The sequence below is a fragment of the Corythoichthys intestinalis genome, chromosome 12 (genome assembly GCF_030265065.1).
Source record: "Corythoichthys intestinalis isolate RoL2023-P3 chromosome 12, ASM3026506v1, whole genome shotgun sequence".
NCBI lineage: Eukaryota > Metazoa > Chordata > Actinopteri > Syngnathiformes > Syngnathidae > Corythoichthys > Corythoichthys intestinalis.
Window position 1 is genome coordinate 20147162 of NC_080406.1, and position 21517 is coordinate 20168678.

General features: G+C 37.3%; 1 protein-coding gene across 2 annotated transcripts in view; it reads right to left on the reverse strand.

The window, feature by feature from the left end:
* Positions 1-2001: 2001 nt before the first annotated feature.
* prpf40a (PRP40 pre-mRNA processing factor 40 homolog A) overlaps positions 2002-21517 on the reverse strand; it is a 36840-nt gene continuing 17324 nt past the window's right edge. For both annotated transcript variants that reach the window (XM_057852658.1, XM_057852659.1), the window contains exons 12-26: positions 20467-20531; positions 20228-20392; positions 20013-20121; positions 19800-19950; positions 19478-19611; positions 19286-19400; positions 16795-16886; positions 16607-16723; positions 16390-16527; positions 16105-16200; positions 13297-13383; positions 8111-8201; positions 7981-8042; positions 7690-7848; positions 2002-2401 (exon numbers count right to left, since the gene is read on the reverse strand). In XM_057852658.1, the coding sequence (XP_057708641.1) occupies positions 2312-2401; positions 7690-7848; positions 7981-8042; positions 8111-8201; positions 13297-13383; positions 16105-16200; positions 16390-16527; positions 16607-16723; positions 16795-16886; positions 19286-19400; positions 19478-19611; positions 19800-19950; positions 20013-20121; positions 20228-20392; positions 20467-20531 (1671 nt within the window). In that variant the 3' untranslated portion in view covers positions 2002-2311. The remainder of the gene's footprint in view (positions 2402-7689; positions 7849-7980; positions 8043-8110; positions 8202-13296; positions 13384-16104; positions 16201-16389; positions 16528-16606; positions 16724-16794; positions 16887-19285; positions 19401-19477; positions 19612-19799; positions 19951-20012; positions 20122-20227; positions 20393-20466; positions 20532-21517) is intronic.

Below are 21517 nucleotides of genomic sequence, written 5' to 3' on the forward strand. Positions count from 1 at the left end.
ATTCAGCACGACGTAAATGAGACTCAGAGTTTCTGTGCTGTGCGTAAACTCCTTTCAGCGGCTATATATATATTAGGGCTGTCAAACGATTAAAATGTTTAATCGAGTTAATCACAGCTTAAAAAATAACTAATCGTAATTAATCGCAATTCAAACCATCTATAAAATATGCCATATTTTTCTGTAAATTACTGTTGGAATGGAAAGAAGACACAAGACTGATATATACATTCAACATACTGTACATAAGTACTGTATTTGTTTATTATAACAATCAACAAGATGGCATTAACATTATTAACATTTTGTTAAAGCGATCCATGGATAGAAAGACTTGTAGTTCTTAAAAGATAAATGTTAGTACAAGTTATAAAATTTTTTATATTAAAACCCCTCTTAATGTTTTCGTTTTAATAAAGTTTGTAAAATTTTCAATCAAAAAATAAACTAGTAGCTCGCCATTGTTGATGTCAATAATTATGGTGCTGAAGCCTGAAACCCATAAAATCAGTCGCACCCAAGCGCCAGCAGGAAAAAAAAAAAAAAAAAAAACACAAGTAACAAGTCGAAATGACACTGCTGTCCTTTTGATGTTTGAGCGGGGCATGTGCGTTAAATGCATCAAATATTTTAATGTGATTAAATAATTAATGGCCGTTAACGCGATAATTTTGACAGCCCTAATATATATATATATACACATATATATATATTATATGGAAAACAGACAAGACTGAAAAAGCAGTTTCTGCTCTTGTACTCCTCTTTAAAAGAAACTGTATTTTAAGCCAAAACAACTGTTGTGTTTGATAGAACAATGTCTATATGCTGCCAAAGCAGATTCATGGCGCATTAAGCCCCCAAATTATTAATTTGTCCGTTTTACCCTGAAAACCCGTTTACAGACGTCGCGCAACCGTATTTGTTTCAACCCAGCCATAAAACGAAGGTAATTATTTATATTTATTATTCAAATTGTCATTTTTAGCTTAGAATCATTAATTGATGTCTCATATTTCGTTAAAAAAATTTTTTTTTTTTTTAATTATTCACTCACATATTTTCTTTTAAACAAATTATGTCACAATGAAAAAAATGGCGTCTGTAAAAAAGGTCACGGATATCTCATAATTATCGCTTAATTGTATTTTTTTTTGTTACTGCCGCATTTTCTCCGATATGTTAAATGATAACCGATCCAAAAAAAAAAGTTGAAAAAAAATGTTTAAAAGGGTAAATATATGAAAAAGAGTCTTGACCACTCCTTGATGTCTGCGATTTTTTATATTACCCATTCACAGCTGTCTTGACACTCAGTGATACATTCTACATGGAGTTTGTGGATCGAAACAAAGTAAGTACGGGATAATATCTCGTTCAAGTCATTGAGTCTGTAATTCTGTTCTCGTGTGCACTCACCTCTAGATTGGGTTTGCTGTTTAAAATTGCCCTCCTGTTCAAAATTTTTCTTCCCCCCGAGAATTGAGATTTTAGGCTTTCCAATGATGTATCACACATGCACATCGGACAGTTTTGAAAGTTGGCCAAATTGGGGTCTCAGAGTCGAACTTCAAGTCACCTGTTTTCTGCCATATTCATTTTTGCATTTATAAAAAAAAATCTTAACAAATGACATTAATCGTGATTTAACTGCCATTAATCTTTTAATCGCGTGATGGTACTATTACGAATTGATAAAATGGGGCAGAAAAAAAAATTGTTCCACACACAAAAAAGTGTGAGTTACCAATTAAAATATTTCACTGCAATTAAAAAAATGTAATTACTTGATAGCACGAATATAAAGCCATCATCGGAATTAAATTTGACTTTTGTAACTCAAGTTAAAGTAACAATGCCTGCTATGTGTGTAAAGTTAAGTTTTAATGCATGTTTTGATTCTCAAAAATATGATTGCGGCAAATTATTTCTACAAAATGGAGATCTTGCAGCGGTTACTGGTCAGGCCCTAACTCGCAGGAATTAAACACACAGACAGCATGAACTGAAAATCTTTATTCTATGAAGTATGAATTAAACAAATTGTCTTGGATTAAAAGTAAACAGGCTTCAGTTTCCATTGAAAGTTCAAAGCGCTCAAACTGTCAGATATGATCTGCGTTTAATGGTGATGGAAAACTTGAACATTAGCTAACACGAAACAAAGCTAAGAAAAACAAACTGTCGACAGACAATTATCAGAAGCGGAGATCCTGGTTTGAAATAACGTCATTGTCAAGCTCCCCGTGGAGACCTGAAGGGGGCGATGTCTCCTTGGAAGGAATGCCTGTGTATGCGAGACATCATGTCATCAAGGTGCATCCAGCTGCTCCAGTAAAGTTCTTCTTCGTTTTTCCAGCTCGCCTTCGCTCAGTTCACTTCCTGACGTGTCCCAACCGCCCTGAAGGCCATAAAAAAAAAAAAACACATTTTAATTCAGAAAACATCTCATTTAGAGGTGCAACGATTAATCGACAACTAATCGATCAGTAAATTTATTCAACTATTTTGAAAACTGATTAATCGTTTATGGCTTTCTTCACCTTAAACTTGTCTAAATTCTTTTATAACATATATAACTTCTCTGTCAAAAATACCAGATTTATTCATTATATTTTTCTGAATCAAAGTAGGACAAGACCAAAAATCTGCTTTTACGTTGGAAAACAATTCACATTTTTACTAAACTAGCTTCTTAATAAGGCTGCAACAACTCATCAATTAAATCGATTAATAAATTATTTGCCAACGACTTTGATAATCGATACAGTTTAAGGAAAAAGTCGTCCATTTTGTCTTCATTGCTACTTACAACATGCCGAAAACAACTTCAAGGTAAATTGTAAAAGGAATCTAAAGAAGTGACATTTATCTGATTAATTGGTTCGTCGTTTAATTAATCGTCCGATTGAATGAAATTAATCGTTAGTTGCAACCCTAATCTCATTTAGCTGGCATTTTATCTACTGTATTTACAAAATAACCCATGTTACTTCATTTCTTTGAAGTTGAGTTAAGACATATTTTGTGGATGTTATTTGTCATTTTTTTAAACTAACTAAACTTGCATCAACTCATTTTGTCATTCTTTTAAATTACATCATTTTCATTTCGTCTCATTGAAATTTATTTCTATAGACGTTTTTAAGACTCCTTGGAATCTAAAGTAACTGTGTTGATTTAGCCTCTTGTGTGATTATTATTTATAAAACATACATTTAAATTATGGTAATATAAAATAGAAAAAGCAAATTAGTCTTGAATTCGTTTCGGATTTGTAATGCCCGGGTTCCGTTCCTACGCTGGTGACATAACCTGAATTACCGTGTAAATTTGAATTACCACTTTAAATAACCTTAAATATCCACAAAATCTCAAAATAACTAGCTAAACTGTAATCTTTTCCCGCTCTCTCTCTCTCTCAGCTACGCAACTTCTTCGTGGGCGCAAATGCGCTTTTTCTCGTGCGTGCGCTCTCCAGTGCGCAAATACTTTGCGTGGACATGTGCTTTTATTTGCGTGCCGAAGTACTACTTGCTCTACGCTTCCTGCGCCAAAATAAAAGCATGCATCACAAAACAAAAGTCAACATTATAATCAAATACACATTTCGCCAAAGGGCAGAACAGTCATATTATAAAATAAAGAATAACGAGACTACCGTATTTTTCGGACTATAAGTCGCACCCGAGTATAAATCGCACAAGCCATTAAATGCCCAACGAAGAGGGGGAAAAAAACATAAGTCGCACCGGAGTATAAGTCGCATTTTTGGGGAAATTTACTTGATAAAATCCAAAACAGAACAGATGTTGCTGTCCAACATGCCTCCTAGCGTGCATTGCAACACTACAGATGTAAATAGCAATCAAAATTCATGTTCTGTGCTAATTATTTCTTCAGTTACTGTTCCGGTTGTTTTAATAATGGCTAGTGATGGTATTTGTTAAGACATTATTTGATAGTGGCGCCACATGACTGTCATTAGACAATCATAATTATGACACTGTCATGAGCATTTATGAATGCTTATAATAACAGATTTCATTTAGTGTTAGCTTGTAAATTATCTTTCAGCTCCAAGCTGGACATAAATGGAGTTAGTGACATAATTTGCCGGATGACACTTAATGACATCTGTCATAAACATTCAGTAATGCCCGTTATAGTGTCATGTCATAATTATGATGGTCTTATGACAGTGTTATGACGCCGCTTTCAAATAAAGTGTTACCCATTAACCCAAATACAGTGCCTTGCAAATGTATTCGGCCCCCTTGAATCTTGCAACCTTTTGCCACATTTCAGGCTTCAAACATAAAGATATGAAATTTAAATTTTTTGTCAAGAATCAACAACAAGTGGGACACAATCGTGAAGTGGAACAACATGTTTTGGATCATTTAAACTTTTTTAACAAATAAAAAACGGAAAAGTGGGGCGTGCAATATTATTCGGCCCCTTTACTTTCAGTGCAGCAAACTCACTCCAGAAGTTCAGTGAGGATCTCTGAATGATCCAATGTTGTCCTAAATGACCGATGATGATAAATAGAATCCACCTGTGTGTAATCAAGTCTCCGTATAAATGCACCTGCTCTGTGATAGTCTCAGGGTTCTGTTTAAAGTGCAGAGAGCATTATGAAAACCAAGGAACACACCAGGCAGGTCCGAGATACTGTTATGGAGAAGTTTAAAGCCGGATTTGGATACAAAAAGATTTCCCAAGCTTTAAACATCTCAAGGAGCACTGTGCAAGCCATCATATTGAAATGAAAGGAGCATCAGACCACTGCAAATCTACCAAGACCCGGCCGTCCTTCCAAACTTTCTTCTCAAACAAGGAGAAAACTGATCAGAGATGCAGCCAAGAGGCCCATGATCACTCTGGATGAACTGCAGAGATCTACAGCTGAGGTGGGAGAGTCTGTCCATAGGACAACAATCAGTCGTACACTGCACAAATCTGGCCTTTATGGAAGAGTGGCACAAAGAAAGCCATTTCTCAAAGATATCCATAAAAAGTCTCGTTTAAAGTTTGCCACAAGCCACCTGGGAGACACACCAAACATGTGGAAGAAGGTGCTCTGGTCAGATGAAACCAAAATTGAACTTTTTGGCCACAATGCAAAACGATATGTTTGGCGTAAAAGCAACACAGCTCATCACCCTGAACACACCATCCCACTGTCAAACATGGTGGTGGCAGCATCATGGTTTGGGCCTGCTTTTCTTCAGCAGGGACAGGGAAGATGGTTAAAATTGACGGGAAGATGGATGCAGCCAAATACAGGAACATTCTGGAAGAAAACCTGTTGGTATCTGCACAAGACCTGAGACTGGGACGGAGATTTATCTTCCAACAGGACAATGATCCAAAACATAAAGCCAAATCTACAATGGAATGATTCAAAAATAAACGTATCCAGGTGTTAGAATGGCCAAGTCAAAGTCCAGACCTGAATCCAATCGAGAATCTGTGGAAAGAGCTGAAGACTGCTGTTCACAAACACTCTCCATCCAACCTCACTGAGCTCGAGCTGTTTTGCAAGGAAGAATGGGCAAGAATGTCAGTCTCCCGATGTGCAAAACTGATAGAAACATACCCCAAGCAACTTGCAGCTGTAATTGGAGCAAAAGGTGGCGCTACAAAGTATTAACGCAAGGGGGCCGAATAATATTGCACGCTCCACTTTTCAGTTTTTTATTTGTTAAAGTTTAAATTATCCAATAAATGTTGTTCCACTTCAAGATTGTGTCCCACTTGTTGTTGATTCTTGACAAAAAAATTAAATTTCATATCTTTATGTTTGAAGCCTGAAATGGTGCGAAAGGTTGCAAGATTCAAGGGGGCCAAATACTTTTGCAAGGCACTGTAAATCAACAAATAAGCCGCACTGGACTATAAGCAGCTGGATTCAAAATGAAGGAAAAAAGTAGCTTTTTATAGTCCGAAAATTAGGGTAATAATGTGTTCATTATTTCACACATGAGTTGCTCCAGAGTATAAGTCGCACCCTCAGCCAAACTATGAAAAAAAAAAAAAAAGCAACTTATAGTCCGAAAAATACGGTAATTAACCCCTCGGACCTGCGCTTTCTTCTGGGCAAAAAAAAAAAAAATCCTAATTTTTACTCTACCTAAACAGTAGAACAAAGTCCTTTCTTTAATTTACTTTTTTTTTTTGGGGGGGGGGGGGGGGGGGGGGGGGGGATTTCATGCTTTTATTGATTATTTTTAATATGCATACATATGTGTTTTACAGTACGTTTGCCTTTTGAAGTCCTGTTTTGACAGCCATTTTCAAAGAGCCAAAAATAGCAAAGCGGGCGTGATGAACCTCATGACTTAATTTCAATGGGTAAAATTTCATCCAATTATCTCCCAGAAGTGGCGATAGCAACTGAATTCTTTTTATTTATTGGTTTACAGATGCGAACCCGTCATGTCCTTCAGCAGAATGCTCACGCGAGTCGTGCACGTTGTAACACGGGGACTAGCTGTATTTGTAATTAATTTTTCTATTGTATATGACTTTGCATTTACTGTATGTACTTGCATGTGGTGGAAAACACAGACAAGACTGAAAGAGCAGTTTCTGCTCTTGCACTCCTCTTTAAAAGAAACTGCTGTATTTTAAGCCAAAACAACTGTTGTGTTTGATAGAACAATATGTCTATATGCTGCCATAGCAGATTCATGGTGCAATAAGCCCCTGAACTATTTTTAATTTGTCCGTTTTACCCTGAAAACCCCCGTTTACAGATGTCGCGCAACCGCTTTTGTTTCAACCTAGCCATAAAAAGAAGGTAAGTAATCGTATTTATTACTCGAAATGTCTGTCATATTTAGCTTAGAATTATTGAATGATGTCTAATATTTAGTAAAAAAAAAAAAAAAAAAAGTTTTCTATTCACTCGCATATTTTAAACAAATGACTTCACAATGAAAAAATTGGCGTCTAAAAAAAGTAACGGATATCTACCTCATAACTATCGCTTAATTGTATTTTTTTCATTACTGTCGCATTTTCCCCAATATTTTAGATAATTGATCCAAGCAAAGAAGAATTTATAAAAAACGTTTAAAAGGTTAAATATATGAAAATGAAAATCTCGACCACTCCTTGATGTCTGCGATTTCTGCATCGCGACCCTTATTATATAACCATGTTTCACCCATAAAATCCCCCCAAAATCCAGCTGTGGCCATTCACAGCTGTCTTGACTCTCGGTGATACATGCTACATGGAGTTTTTGGATCGAAACAAGGCAAGTTCGCGATAACATCTCGTTAAAATCGTGGCGTCTTTAATTCTGCTCTCGCATCCAGTTAGGGTTTTGCTATTTTAAAAAAAATGTTTTTAAAAATGCCCTCCTGTTCAAAATTTTTCTTCCCCCAGAAAATTGAGATTTGAAGTTTTCCAATAATGTATCACACATGCACATCGGACAATTTTGAAAGTTAGCCCAATTGGGGGTCTTAGAGCGGAACTTCAAGTCACCTGAGTGTTTTCCGCCGTGTCTTTTGAAGTTTTTTTTAACCAGGTCACTAATACGTGAAAAAAAAAAATGTTTTGGTAGTTTCTACAGGATAAAAAGTTTGCTTTTTTATGACTTCATAGATAAGACAATAATTGAATTATTGCTCCAAATAGTTTGCTTGCTGTTCTATTTTCTTCAAAACCAACCTCCTCCTTGGCGGATTTGCGTTTGGGCGATTTGTGTTTGGCGTCCGAGTGCGACTTGGCTCGGGCCTTGTCGCCGCCATCCTTGTCCTTGTCGTTTTCTCTGTCCCTCTTGCTGTCTCCTCTTGCTTTCTTTTCAGCCGCATCAGAGTCGGGCGAGCCCTGCCGTCACACGCCCAACATTCGTCAACACTCCCAAGAAGTCACTCAATTTCACTTTCTCTCACCAGTCCAAATCTTTTAAGTTACGAGTTTCATATATGCTGAGTTTAGAGATTGATTTTGTCCACTTACAGACTTGTGTCGTCTCTTCTTAGCCTTCTTCTTGTGCTTCTTGGACTTCTTGTAGCTTCTCTCTGAGGTCATAGGTGTACTGTGACGGGTGGACTGCCATCCAATGACACGAGACACTAATTCAACTTACCTGATTCGGCACTGGACGAGCGCTCGGACGGCGTTTTGGAAGCAGAGCGCTTTTTCTTCTTGTGGTATTCCTCCTCTTCAGATTCCGAACCCTGAACAAACGCGCAAGAACCATCATTTTCTTGAGTTGAACAGCAAAGAAAGTGCTTTTAGGCGGAAGTTATGTGTTTGTTATGTTTGAAATAGGGCTGCCAAACCATTACGAAACGATTTTTAATCGAGTTAATCACAGCTTAAAAATTAATCGTAATTAATCGCAATTCGAACCATTTCTAAAATATGCCATATTTTTCTGTAAATCATTGTTGGAATGGAGAGATAAGACGGATATATACATTCAACATACTGTACATAAGTACTGTATTTGTTTATTATAACAATTAAAGATATAAGAAAGATACAATTAAAAATATCGGATATGCCTTTTTTTTTTTTAATATATATATATATATTTTTTTATTTAAATCGTTTTCTAATTGTATTTAACGTTACAGACAAAATGTCTTATACTCATCCAGAGTAGTTTTGGCTTAAAGTAGGGCTATCAAATTTATTGCGTTAACGGCGGTAAATTTTTTTTTTTAATCAATCACGTGAAATAATTAACGCATCCGCTGCACGACCCACTCACGCATTGTCGCGTTCAATCTATAAAGACGCCGTTTTACCTATAGATAACGCTAAAAGGCAGCGTATAATGAGTAGAGAGAATTTTGACAGCCTTTGGAGCAATTTTTTATGTGGCTTAAAGGCTTACAATACCTCTTTCAGCAATTCAAAATAACGTGGGAGGCAATGTGGGGAAGTAAGGTAGTATTAATCATTTTCTTAACATCCAATGTTCTTTCCCAACGCAGAGAAGATATCAACTGGTGCCCCTACGCACAGTCGTGGTTGCACTTCCTATCATGCATTTGGGCAGAAGTTAAATGGCTGCAGTATCATTTACTGAAAGCTCAACAAATACACTAGATGGCAATATTTAGTCACAATATACAAAGTCACATTTATCCTTTAAGAATTACAAGTCTTTCTATCTGTGGATCCCTCTCACAGAAAGAATGTTAATAATGTAAATGCCATCTTGAGGATTTATAGTCATAATAAACAAATACAGTACTTATGTACTGTATGTAGAATGTATATATTTGTCCGCGTTTTATAATTTTTTTTCTTAATGCATTGCCAAAATGTACATGATCGGGATATATTATCGGGAATGATTGGAATCGAATCGGGAGTAAAAAAAAAAAGCAATCGGATCAGAACAACCCTAATAACAATAAATCCACAAGATGGCATTAACATTATTAACATTCTGTGAAAGGGATCCACGGATAGAAAGACTTGTAATTCTTAAAGGATAAATGTGAGTTTGTATCTTGTGACTAAATATTGCCATCTACTGTATTTGTTGAGAGTCAGTAAATGATACTGTAGGGACTTTACTGTTCTGCCCAAATGCATGATGGGACGTGATCCAACCATGACTGTGTGTGGTGACTGCGAATGCTATATCTTCTCTGCGTTTGGCACAATACAGGGTGTCAAGAAAATGATCAACTCCTGTCGTTCTTCCCCACGTCGCTTCCCACAATAGATATAGTTGTTGTGGGAGAGTTGTTAAAGCTTTTGCCAATTAATAGCACGGCCCCAATCAATGCTTGTATCTACTCCATTCCTATGACTCTGGCACTTACAGTATCTCTGTATAAAAGTAAAACGGCGCCATTGTAAGCTATATGCGGCGATGCGTGAGTTGGTCGTGCCGCGCATGCGTTGATTGCGTCAAATATTTTAACGTGATTAATTTTAAAAAATTACCGCCCGTTAGCGCGATAAATTTGACAGCCCTAGTTTGAAATAATCCATTTATTCATTCTTGAGTTATCATCAAACTTTGGCATGTCCCAGTCTGATCACGACGTTTTTCAGAGGATCAGAATCTTGTGAAAAGGATAGGGTTTTTAATTTAAAAAAAACATTTATTTAAGTTTTTCTGCTTCATGCTTGTACAGTTTCTCCTTCCTGCTGCTTTTTTGGTCAGCAAGCAGCTGGAGATTGCTTGTTAAAGTTAACGATGATTGACAGGCATTGAAGCTTTGATCTTGCCAGAGAGGCTTGGAAGCGCCGAATACGTCAATGATCATTTAACTTGTTAAACAATAGCGGTAGTGTGCTGTGGCAACTCATTGTGTAAGTCAGTAGCTGTTCTCAGCAATGTGAGTGGATTTGTGTGGACTCAATGAAGCATTTAATTGAGCCAAGCATTTTTCTTCGTTATTCTTATTTAAAAGTAATTCAAACTATGAAGGCAGCATGGAGGGACAGTAACATGTTTAAAACTTTTTTTTTTTTTTTTGGAACAAAAACCTTTTTTTTTTATATCGGATCTGGACTACAGCTGTCCCGACTAGTCGACATAGTCGACGTAATCGATGACGTAAATCCGTCGACGAGCACAACGTCCCGTCGACGGTTAATGAAGGGTTAAAAAAATATATGCGTGGAAAGTTAGAATGTCGGATGCTCTGTTTGCAAGCGGGGAAAGCGGCACAAAGCCAAAAAAAGCGCACCAGAGTGTCCAAAACATTGACTTATTTCAAAGAAACAAAGGAGAGTACACTCTTCTGTCCTGTCTCTTCAGTGCCAAGCTTGGCTGCACGTCGGCTGTGAATAAACACCTCAAGCGCCTTCACGCAGTTTGTAAATTTTTTTTTTTTTTCATTTTTTGTACACCAGAGGGTGCTGTCGCCTTACTAAATAATAATGTTTCATTGACAATGGGCCTATAAGTGCTATTAGTATTGTTCTTAATGCTAATTGAAAGGTTTATTTCATGTTAAGGTTTATTTTATGGTGTAGAAAATTATATAAGGTTAAAAGGTCATAAATATATACAGTATATACAGTGACTGCACTCAAGGGAGAGATTGTCAATGATAAGGTAAAGGCAATTCATATAGGCAATTCATTGATATATAAATAAGGTTTAAAAGGAAATAGGTGAAAAGTTTTTGTTAATTTCTAATTGTGTCGCTTTATTTGTGTGCACCGTAGCTCTTACAGTGTGTTTACATCAAGGATGGAATAAAAGTTGTAAACCATCAGTTTAAGAGACCATCTTTTCAATCGGGATGCTACACTAGTTAATTCTATCAGCATTTGAACTCATTGTTTATTTGTGATTTATTATTGTTATTTACGTGTTTATTTGTACTTTAATAAATGATTTGAGTGTTCCGATATGTTTTTTGTGAATTGATAAGCGTCAACAAAAATTTCATTGCTAAATTAGTAAAAAAATATATATATATTTTTTTAAATTTATTATTAGATTAGTCGACTAATCGTAAAAATAGTTGGCTGACTAATCGGGAGAAAATCAGTCGTTTGGGACAGCCCTAATCTGGACTCTATCTGCTAGGGGTGTAACGGTACACAAAAATCTGGGTTAGGTACGTACCTCGGTTTTGAGGTCACGGTTCAGTTCATTTTCGGTACAGTAAGAAAACAAAATGCAAAATATAAATGTGCTAGTTGTGTATTACACACCTTTTTGCTTTCAACAATAGGAACATTAGCCTATACAAAGCTAGAATTCTGCTCAAAAAGTAGCGGGTATTTAAAGATAATCCAACAACAATTTGCCTTTCAGACCCCGCGTATTGGTCAGCTTTCTTTCTGAAAGGAAGAAGAAAAAAGAAGTCCTGTGCTAAAGAGAAAAGCAATCCCAATGACAAATATTTTAACATGTATTTTACAAATGAAATGCCTCAATGAATCTTTTTTTTCTTCTCATGAACGGTTTTCAAAAGCTTTATTGGTGGATTTTCTCAAGTTAAAGCGCCACACAGAAATTCATAAATTTAATTGTGTTAGCAGGAACTGTGTATAATTCTTATTATTTAATTACAGGTGTTTTAGCTCATTTCATTTTATTTAAATGGGCTATTATTTATTTTATTATGTGTTTATATTTTACAAATGTGATGTAGTATTCATTTATATTGTATATTTTATGTTGTATAACTTTAGTTCCTATGTCAATATTAGTTCCTACTTGTTTTGTTGTGATAGGAGGGTTTTGTATTGAATACGGGGCCGTGTTGGTTATTATTATAGCAGAGAAGACAGCAGTAAATCAACAAAGACAAGTCAACTGTGCCCCGATCTACCACTCAAGCGATCTGATGCACTCAAAAAGTGGGTTACGATTGCGTATTAGTTTGAAAATCGACCGGATTCACCGTATATTTACACGAGTGACTTCTGTTTTGCCCGATACTAGCTACCGGTAGTAATATTGACACAGGAGGGTCGCGTCTCACGTCAAATAATACACTCTGCCGTTCTTTTCGCGTGCGTCGTGTTGAGCCTCTTCTGGGAACGCATCTAACACGTGGCTGCACTGCGACTGGTGTGCATTGTCTGATTGACTTTAATGTCCGTGTTTCATGCGTTCTCGCGGCGGCCACGCTGTCGCGCCGTTGATGACACGATACTGTCCTACCATGTTTGTCTTCATCATAGAAGACTGAGTAAATATAATCTACACAAAGAAACTGTAACCCAATCGACTCACACGCTCGAAAAGTAAGGGTTACATTACGTCAGAATTTCGTTCGGTACGCCACCGTTCCGAACCGAGCACCACGTACCGAAACGGTTCAATACAAATACATGTACACCATACCATTACACCCTTAGTATCTGCAGATTCTCAAAATCAGGTCACTCAGACTCGGGTGCAAAAATATGTGATCGGGACACCTAATCAAACTTGCAGGATTTGCTTGTAATATGAAAGGGAAGTTTGGAAATTTGGAGGTAAGAAGGTCAAAGGTTACAGAGGTCAGAATATGTGTTAAATGGATAAAAATGAATAAACGAATCATTATCAGTCTTGCAGGATGTTTGTAACGTGAAATGACAGAGGTAATTCAATTGGGGGGTAATTAGGTCAGAGGTCTCAAAGGAAAAGGAATTTCCTGTTAACTTGATGACGGATTAGCCCATTTAACTCAAATTTTCAGGGTAAGTAATATGACAAGAAGAGATTGAGTGATGACATTTTGGGGCATGAGGGCAAAGGTAGAGTGCCCTCAAAACAATATAGCGATGATTTGAATTTGGCTCCTCTCAGAGTGCTGCTCTAGTTTGTGATTGGTTGTTTGTCCTACTGACCGATCGAGAGCGGGATCGCTTCCTGTGGTGCTTCTTCGACTTCTTGGAGTGCTTCTTGGCCTTGGAGTGGTGATGCTGGCACTCGTGCTGCACGAAGATGAAGAAAGAGTTGGTTAAATTTTGAATTAGGCAACAGGGTTTCTACAGGTATCAGAAAATCTCATTTAATGCTTTTTATTGCCACTTTGAATGTCACTAAACAAATTTAATGCCCATGCCTAGGTTTGCCTACCATCCTTTGAAAAACGGAATCGTCCCGTATTAAGCTTTCAAGGTATGAACTTTTTCCCATATTATCATGACACTCGAAAATAGGGTCCTATTTGAAGAACGAACGCATACTGGTACGGTGATTTACAAGAATATGCATGGAAACTCATTCCCCCGCCTCTCCTGCTTTTTGACCAATGAGCTGACGGAACAATGACAATACGAAATCTCACTCATCTCATTGGTCGAAGTATTATCTCTTGCCATGATAACGGAACACAACATAAAAGTGCGCGAAATAAGAGGTTTGAGTGAAGCTTGAGTAAAAAGCATGTTCAAAATGATGATTATTTGTTTTTTTGTCTTCTCTGTGTACTTTATTTCCACACATTTTGTAATATATTTTTGTGTTCAATTTCATTTGTATTTCCACATATTTTGCGAAAATGTTATTTATTGCTGAGTGAACTTTTCAAGTATGAACACACCTTAATTATACATATATATATATATATATATATATAAAAAAAAAAACAATAATAAATGAATAAATAAAAGCCTAACCTCCAAGTTTCACTTTTTGAAAAAGTGTATAACGGCCAAACACCCCCACACACAAAAAAAGGCTCCGGATCTTATTTTTTATTGTAATTATATTATTTTCAACTAAGCAGGACATATGTTAATTTTATTTGAGTATATTTTGTATTAAAAATATATTGCCGATAGTAACTGTTTTTAAATGTGCTCATATCACTCAAATTTGTACGTAATTAATTCAGGTTTGAACATTATACAGTGATCCATAGTTTTCCTCGGTTAATGGGGACCAGAACCCGCCGCGATCAGTGAAAAACCGCGAAGTATAAAAAAAAAAAATTAATTTAAAAAAAAATTGTGTGTTTTCAATGTATTTATTCATAATTAGCATTGGAAAGAGATACATATAAGACTCCCCCCCCCCCCCCCCAAATTAAAAAAAGAAAAATTATGTATATTTTAGGGCTGTCAAAATTATCGCGTTAACGGGCGGTAATTATAATTTTAATTAATCACGTTAAAATATTTGACGCATTTAACGCACATGCCCCGCTCAAACAGATTAAAATGAGAGCACAGTGTCATGTCCACTTGTACTTGTGTTTTTTTTGGTGTTTTGTCGCCCTCTGCTGGCGCTTGGGTGCGACTGATTTTATGGGTTTCAGCACTATGGGCATTGTGTAATTATTGACATCAACAATGGCGAGCTACTAGTTTATTTTTTGATCGAAAATTTTTACAAATTTTATTAAAACAAAACTTTAAGAGGGGTTTCAATATCAAAACTTCTATAACTTGTACTAACTTTTATCCTTTAAGAACTACAAGTCTTTCTATCCATGGATCGCTTTAACAGAATACTAATAATGTTAATGCCATCTTGTTGATTAATTGTTATAATCAACACATAAAGTACTTATGTACCGAATGTTGAATGTATATATCCGTCTTGTGTCTTATCTTTCCATTCCTACAGTAATAAAAAAAAAAAAAAAAAAAAAAGGCATATTTTATAGATGGTTTGAATTGCTATCAATTACAATTTTTAAGCTGTAATTAACTTCATTAAAAATTTTAATCGTTTGACAGCCCTAGTACATTTTGAAAAAGGGATTTTTAAGCACTTCAAATGTAATAATTATGATAAGTTCTAAACATGTTACTGTCCTATCGAATTATTTTTAAACACGAATAAAGAAGAAAAATGTTTTTTTTAATTAAATGCTTCACTGAGTGAGTCCACTCAAATCTGCTCAAGCTGCTCACTTACACACAATAAGTTTCCACAGCAACTGTTTAACAAGCTAAACGATGATAGACGAACGGTTTGAAATTTCGGCTTCTAAGGCTACGTCTACACTAGAATAGATAATGTTCACCAGGGTATTTTGCCGACTATTTTATACCTGTCCACACTTATGTTTAAGGTGCATTTAAGGCGCCCCTGCTTCTGCAAGGTACGCCTGCGTTTGCGCAAACTACACATGTGTATAAAGGAGCAGCCTTATATGTTATGTCATCACCCACACGGTTTACCTCTGAACCGGAAACTCATTACTTGCCGGTGGCAAATTTCGGAATTACTACACCTTCTAGACTGTCATCATTTTGTGATCACTGTTTTTTTTTTTTTGCGAAAGCAATTGAACGCATCACGCACGAGCGAGAGTGAAGGGACAGCACGCTCGGCTTTTACGAGCAGTCGCAGAGTTGTGATTGAATAAATCCTTAGGAAAACAGCGAAAGCCTGACATAGTTACGTGGGATAACAATCGATGCTCAGTTGCGCGCTCACCACTACGAAAACCGTGCATAACAGTGGCGATCCTGGAAGTATTGGCAGTTTTGACAGGCAGAAATGTCATGGGAAAAAACTAATCACTCAAACCCAAACCTGTTAAGTTTACATCATTTTTAATGCCTCGAACATTTAGTTTATTGCATTTTAATGCTTTTCAAAAGCCTGAATTTTGACAAAATCCATTTAATGACTTTTAATGCTTTTTAATTACAAGCATAAACCCTGTAGGCCGCAAGAGTGTGTCCGCTGTCACTCACCTCCAAGACATGCATGAAATCTTTGAAGATTCTCTTCCTCTCTGACTCCAGTGTGACATCTTCAAAGGCGGCCTCCTTCAGGAACCTTTCCCTCACCTGAAAAGAGCCACTTGCTGTTAGGTGTCAAAGTATACACTAATGTAACTTGTCCGATAGCAATGACACAGATTGACGTCCAATCCGTTTGAACTGGGAATCAAATGATCGCCGCCAGTCCTCTCACTTCAAATGGACAGATGTCTATCACCATCGACGGCAGCGAATGAGCCATGTGTCTGGACTTACGGCCTCCCAAGAGTCGTCCGGCTCCAGTGCGGGCGTGGCCTGCTTCAGCATGGCCTTAAATGCAGCCTCTTTTCTCTTCATCTTCCTTGCCTCCTCCTTCTCACGCTCGCGCTCCCTTGCTTCAGCTTTCTCCAGCAACTAAACACAAACATATCATAAAATCTGGCATCATTTCCTCAGGATATTCCAAGTTGAGTTTGGCAAAAAAGGCACTCACGCTGTTGAAGGCCAACTTAATGTTCCCAGCATCAAGTGTTGTAGCTCTCTTGTCTGAGCTGATCACCGATCCGAAGTCGTCGAAGGTGGTGTTGACTTCCACCAGGAAGCTCTTGTCCTGCCGAAACCATTTTTTTAAAAACATGATTCCAATAAATCAAGAGCATAGTGCCAACTGCTCATGCTCACTTTCATGATGTCTTTAATAATTCTCTTCTCGTCATGGTAACGCGCCTTCAAGTCTTCCACGTAGAATTTGAAAAGGTCCAGAGGAGTGGAACCTGCAGAACACCCCAAAAATTCACCATCGCGTTGCGGTAACAAACACAAATGCCTTAGGTCCACTTCTAGACAAGAAATAGAACAACACTCAGAGGCAGTCATATGCTCTTTGCACACTGCCAATAACAACAACAAATATATCAACAAAGCCGTAACAGGACTTTTACTATGTTTATAAATGTGTTTTCTTCTTTCAAAATGGTCTTTTAAACTGTACTTACTTACTGCTTCAGATGTCATGTGAAGCACTGAGTTACCTTGCGTTAAATTGTGCTACTAAAATTTTCTTTGCTTTGTCATTTATCTTCTACTACTACTACTATATGCCAGTACATACAACCAAGGCCATGGAAAATAACATTTTTTAAATCCAGAGTTTATTATCCCTAAAGAGCCATTTTTTCGCCATTTTTATCTTGTACAGAATACTTTCAAAAGACCATAATTAATTTGTCAGGTATTTTTATACATTCCATGCTTTCCCGGGTCATTTTTAAATTTACCAAAAAATGTTTTTCTTAATTTTCATTAGTTATTGGACTTCTAATATCTTAATTTTGAGTCTGCCGTTTCAAATATTGACCGCCAAGTGTTTTTTGCCAGAAGCAGTTGCCAAGTTACTTTTTTTTTTTTCATCTTTTCTTTTAAAATCTCACTGATTTATTATTGTTAAGATCAGGATTTTAGGTCTGCTACATTATTTCAAATATTGACTGTAAGCAGTGTTGTTTCGTCAACGATGACGACGAAAATAATTCATCGACGAATATTTTTTTCATGACAACAATGTGACGACAAGATAAAGACATTTCTTGGGAGACTAAACCATAACGAGACGAATGCCAGTCTTCGTCTAACAAGACCAGAATGAGATGAAAATTCACCATAGTTTCCGTCATTCTGTTTTCTTATCGTATGTGTAGTTAGCACACATGCTAGCACGTTAGCTGGCATGCTGTGCTTACTCACTGGTGCACTCTCCAGGCTCCAGACTTGCCTTTTGTGAAACATGTCAGGTGCTGCTTGGAAAGTTTTGGTTTCTTATCTTGGCTAGTTATGCCATGTTGCTTTAGCCTTTCAAGGTCTGTGCTGAGTGATCATCACATAGCGTTCGCGTTGGCATTTAGCATGGTGAGTGTCGTCTTAAACTCATGGACAAGTACATACAGTTCGTGGCTTCTAGGTGAGTTTAACTGAAAATATTGTACTGTTTTCCTGCTGAGTGTGTATTATCACGAAGTTGGTGATGTCCTTGTAGACTCTACAATGTTGTGCTCATCTGTCAATGTTCATTCGAATTTTGAGTAATTGTCGACTAAAACTAGACGAAATTGGTCTGAGTTTTCGTTGACTAAAAATAGAGGAAGACGGACACATTTTGAAATGACTAAAATATGACTAAGACTATTAAGTATTGTCGTCCAAAAGACTAATACGAAAATTAAAAGGAAAGCCAAAAACAGCACTGACTGCAAGAAGTTTTGTTTGCAACCACTCTATTTTCTTGTGCGATCAATGCAGATACTTTATAGCAACCAATTGAGAGAACAACAGGAAAATCAAAGAAATGTGATTTCACGATAAGGGGGGGGGGTTATAGTTAACCAGACCTATGACTAGGGCTGCAGCAATCGATTATTTTAGTCATCGATTGATCAATGAAATAGTTAGTCCGAATAATCGAGTAATTGGATAAGGAAAATAAAAATAAAAAAATAAAGAAATATCAAAATATCTGAGCTGAGCCTCAAACGGTAAAAAAAATAAAATAAATGAGGATCTAAGTACAACAAAAGAACAATTGGCTAACTTGCATAGCAAAAGCCCGCTAGCTTAAATGCTATAAAATGCTATGTTTTTTTTTTAATTATTATTATTATTATTTTTTTTAACAACGCTCTTAACAAATGGTTCAAACACATATTCCTACAAAAACGGCTAAATATACCTATCAACTAAATTATGAATGCATTAAAAAACCTCAGCTCAAACAAAAACTTGGTCTTAACAGGTAGCAGCTGGATTCAGCCATATGAAATGAGTTATGTCATATTTACTGTTGCCACTAGAGAGCAGTGTAGCCACCCAAAACAATATAACTAAATGCAAACACTTTCAAAACAAACCATTACAAAGGCCACTGAAATTAAACGAATACTTGAGGCAGAAAAGTTAGATTTTTTTTTTTTTTTAATCGAATTACTCGAGTTAATCGTTGCAGCACTACCTATTAGAGAAAAAAACATTACAACAAAACTCTCAGACTTGCATGTGTGGGGGGGGAAGGTGTCATAGTACAGGCAGCAGAAACATGAGAATTTCAAATCCTTGCCTTGTGGGGTGTACCTCACGTTTAAAAAAAAAAAAAAAAACTAGGTGGTTCTGTATATATTAATACCTGGCTGGCCCAGCATGTTGGCAAAGCGAATGTCGGAACTCAAAGTGGGGTACATCTCCATCCATGCCGACATAGAATGAAGCTGGCCGTGGTCATGGAGCTCATCTAGAAATTTCTGAGACCAAACAACAAATTTCGAATATAAGCGCTATTTTACAAGGGGGCATTATCCATTTCAGACATGAGGCTTACCTGGAAGGACTCTCTGTTCTTGCGCTGTCGCCTCCTCTCCCTAAGAAGGGTCTTCTGCTTCTCCTCCTCTTCCTCCTTCTCCAGTGCGCGGATATGCTCCTCAAAGCAAATAAGAGCGTCCTCTTTGTCCATGTCTGCCAGCACAAAAACAAATCAATCACCATGAGGAGCAGCTCTATAATTGCCCACTGTATTTAAAGTCACTCATTGCCATTGACAGCGCTAGAAGTCCAATCCATTTGGACTGTTCAAATGGATCGCGCGTCTATCGGTGTCAATGGTAGCCGAAGAGTTAACAAAAAAAAAAAAAAATTGTGCCTACTTTGCAGTTCTTCATCTTCTGCAAATGTCGGATTGTCGAGTAAGTACTGCTGGGCTTCGGACCAGGTGGTGCGGTAGGTGACGTTGGCCATGTTGTCCAGAATGTTCTTCAGGGCTTCCCAGTTCCTCTTCCTCAGTTGCTTGGCTTGTTCCTAAAGGAGAAGTAAAAGGAAAAGTCAGGAGCTCACATGGGTATTCCCTCAGGAGGTCTCACCTTCTCCTTCTTTGCCAGGTAGAAGATGACATCTTCATAGATCTCCTGTCTGTCCCTCTCGGGAACACAGCTCCACACTTCCTGGTCGTTGAACATCTGCTCTGCTTTCCTACAAATGTACGCATAGGTAGTCAATTGAGAGAATTTGATGTAACATTTCATGAGATGGCCGTTGTTACACCCAGACAAAAAAATAAAACGATTAAAGAACATACTTGTATTTGGTGGTGGAAGTCATCTTCTCATGGTTCTCCAGGAACCTTTGGAAAGTTTCTTTGGACTCCTTGTATTTAATTCTGGCCTCCTCCTTTTCTTCCTTTTCCGTTTGGACCTTGTAGGCGTTGAATGCCTGCTTCTTCTCGCTAAGCTTGGGGAGAGCGCTTCAGTGACCAGAATGAGAAATTAAGGTCCAAACTTCCAACGCGATTAAAACCTTCACAGGACAACGTATTACCTGTAGCGAGGATCATTGATGATCAATTTCATAGCCTGTTCCCACGAAGAGTTGGAGGACACGCCCTAAAACACAAAGAAATTGACATCCAATCCATAAATAAATTCAAGTATAAATTTTCCACACGTCTCATTTCCGTACGGTTTCAGTTGAAAAGATGCTCACAATATATTGATGACCCGCTCAAGTTCTGTAACTTAGTGGTATTCAATAATTAATTTGGCACGTGCCAACCCTGTGTCACTAATGTGAGTACGTATACAATTTGATAACATTAGTCTATAGTTAAAAGCTGCACGCTATTATATAATTGCTGACTACATTTTACAATTGAGATTATTCTCACAGAACAGAAAGACACTTAATTGGGATGCCGCTAGTCAGGTATAATTACTTTTACTGACTACCACACTGATGATGAGCGTTTCTGAACCTCCTTTATTCCCTTTATACAGTAGTCCCTCTTGATACAAGCACCTCGCCTTATGAATTCACGATACGAGCATCGCCGCGAGAGAAAATGAGTCTTATTGTGCAAGCAAATTTTCACAGTACCAGTGAGCAGCTACGAGCGGTTTATCTCTCGCCTCAGCATCCCGCAAGGGGGTATACGAGCACTCTCTTGCTTTGCCTCCCCAAGCGTCTCCGGTGATAGAATTTTGTATCGACGTGCATCTGAATCATTTGTGCTTACAAGTGAACATTAACCATGTCCCCCAGTTTACTTAGAGCCCAAATTTTGTTTTGTTCATGTTATGCTACTCTTTCTTTTAATGTTACGGTGTATGTACGGCTGCCCATTCACTTCTCCTGCCCTACTGGCTCCCAATTTTGTTACATCGCCAGAAGACTTCAGCCCTCATGGCAAGTGCTTGTATATAAGTAACATTTTTTATACTTTATTTTTCAGCATATCTAGCCTTAATAATGCCTTGAATTTTTAGGGGTAACATGGGGACAGGGGGTCATAAGACGTTAAGCACGCATTAACTGGAATTCACTTTTTTTATGGAGAAAATTTAACAATTATACGAGCACATTCACATCATGA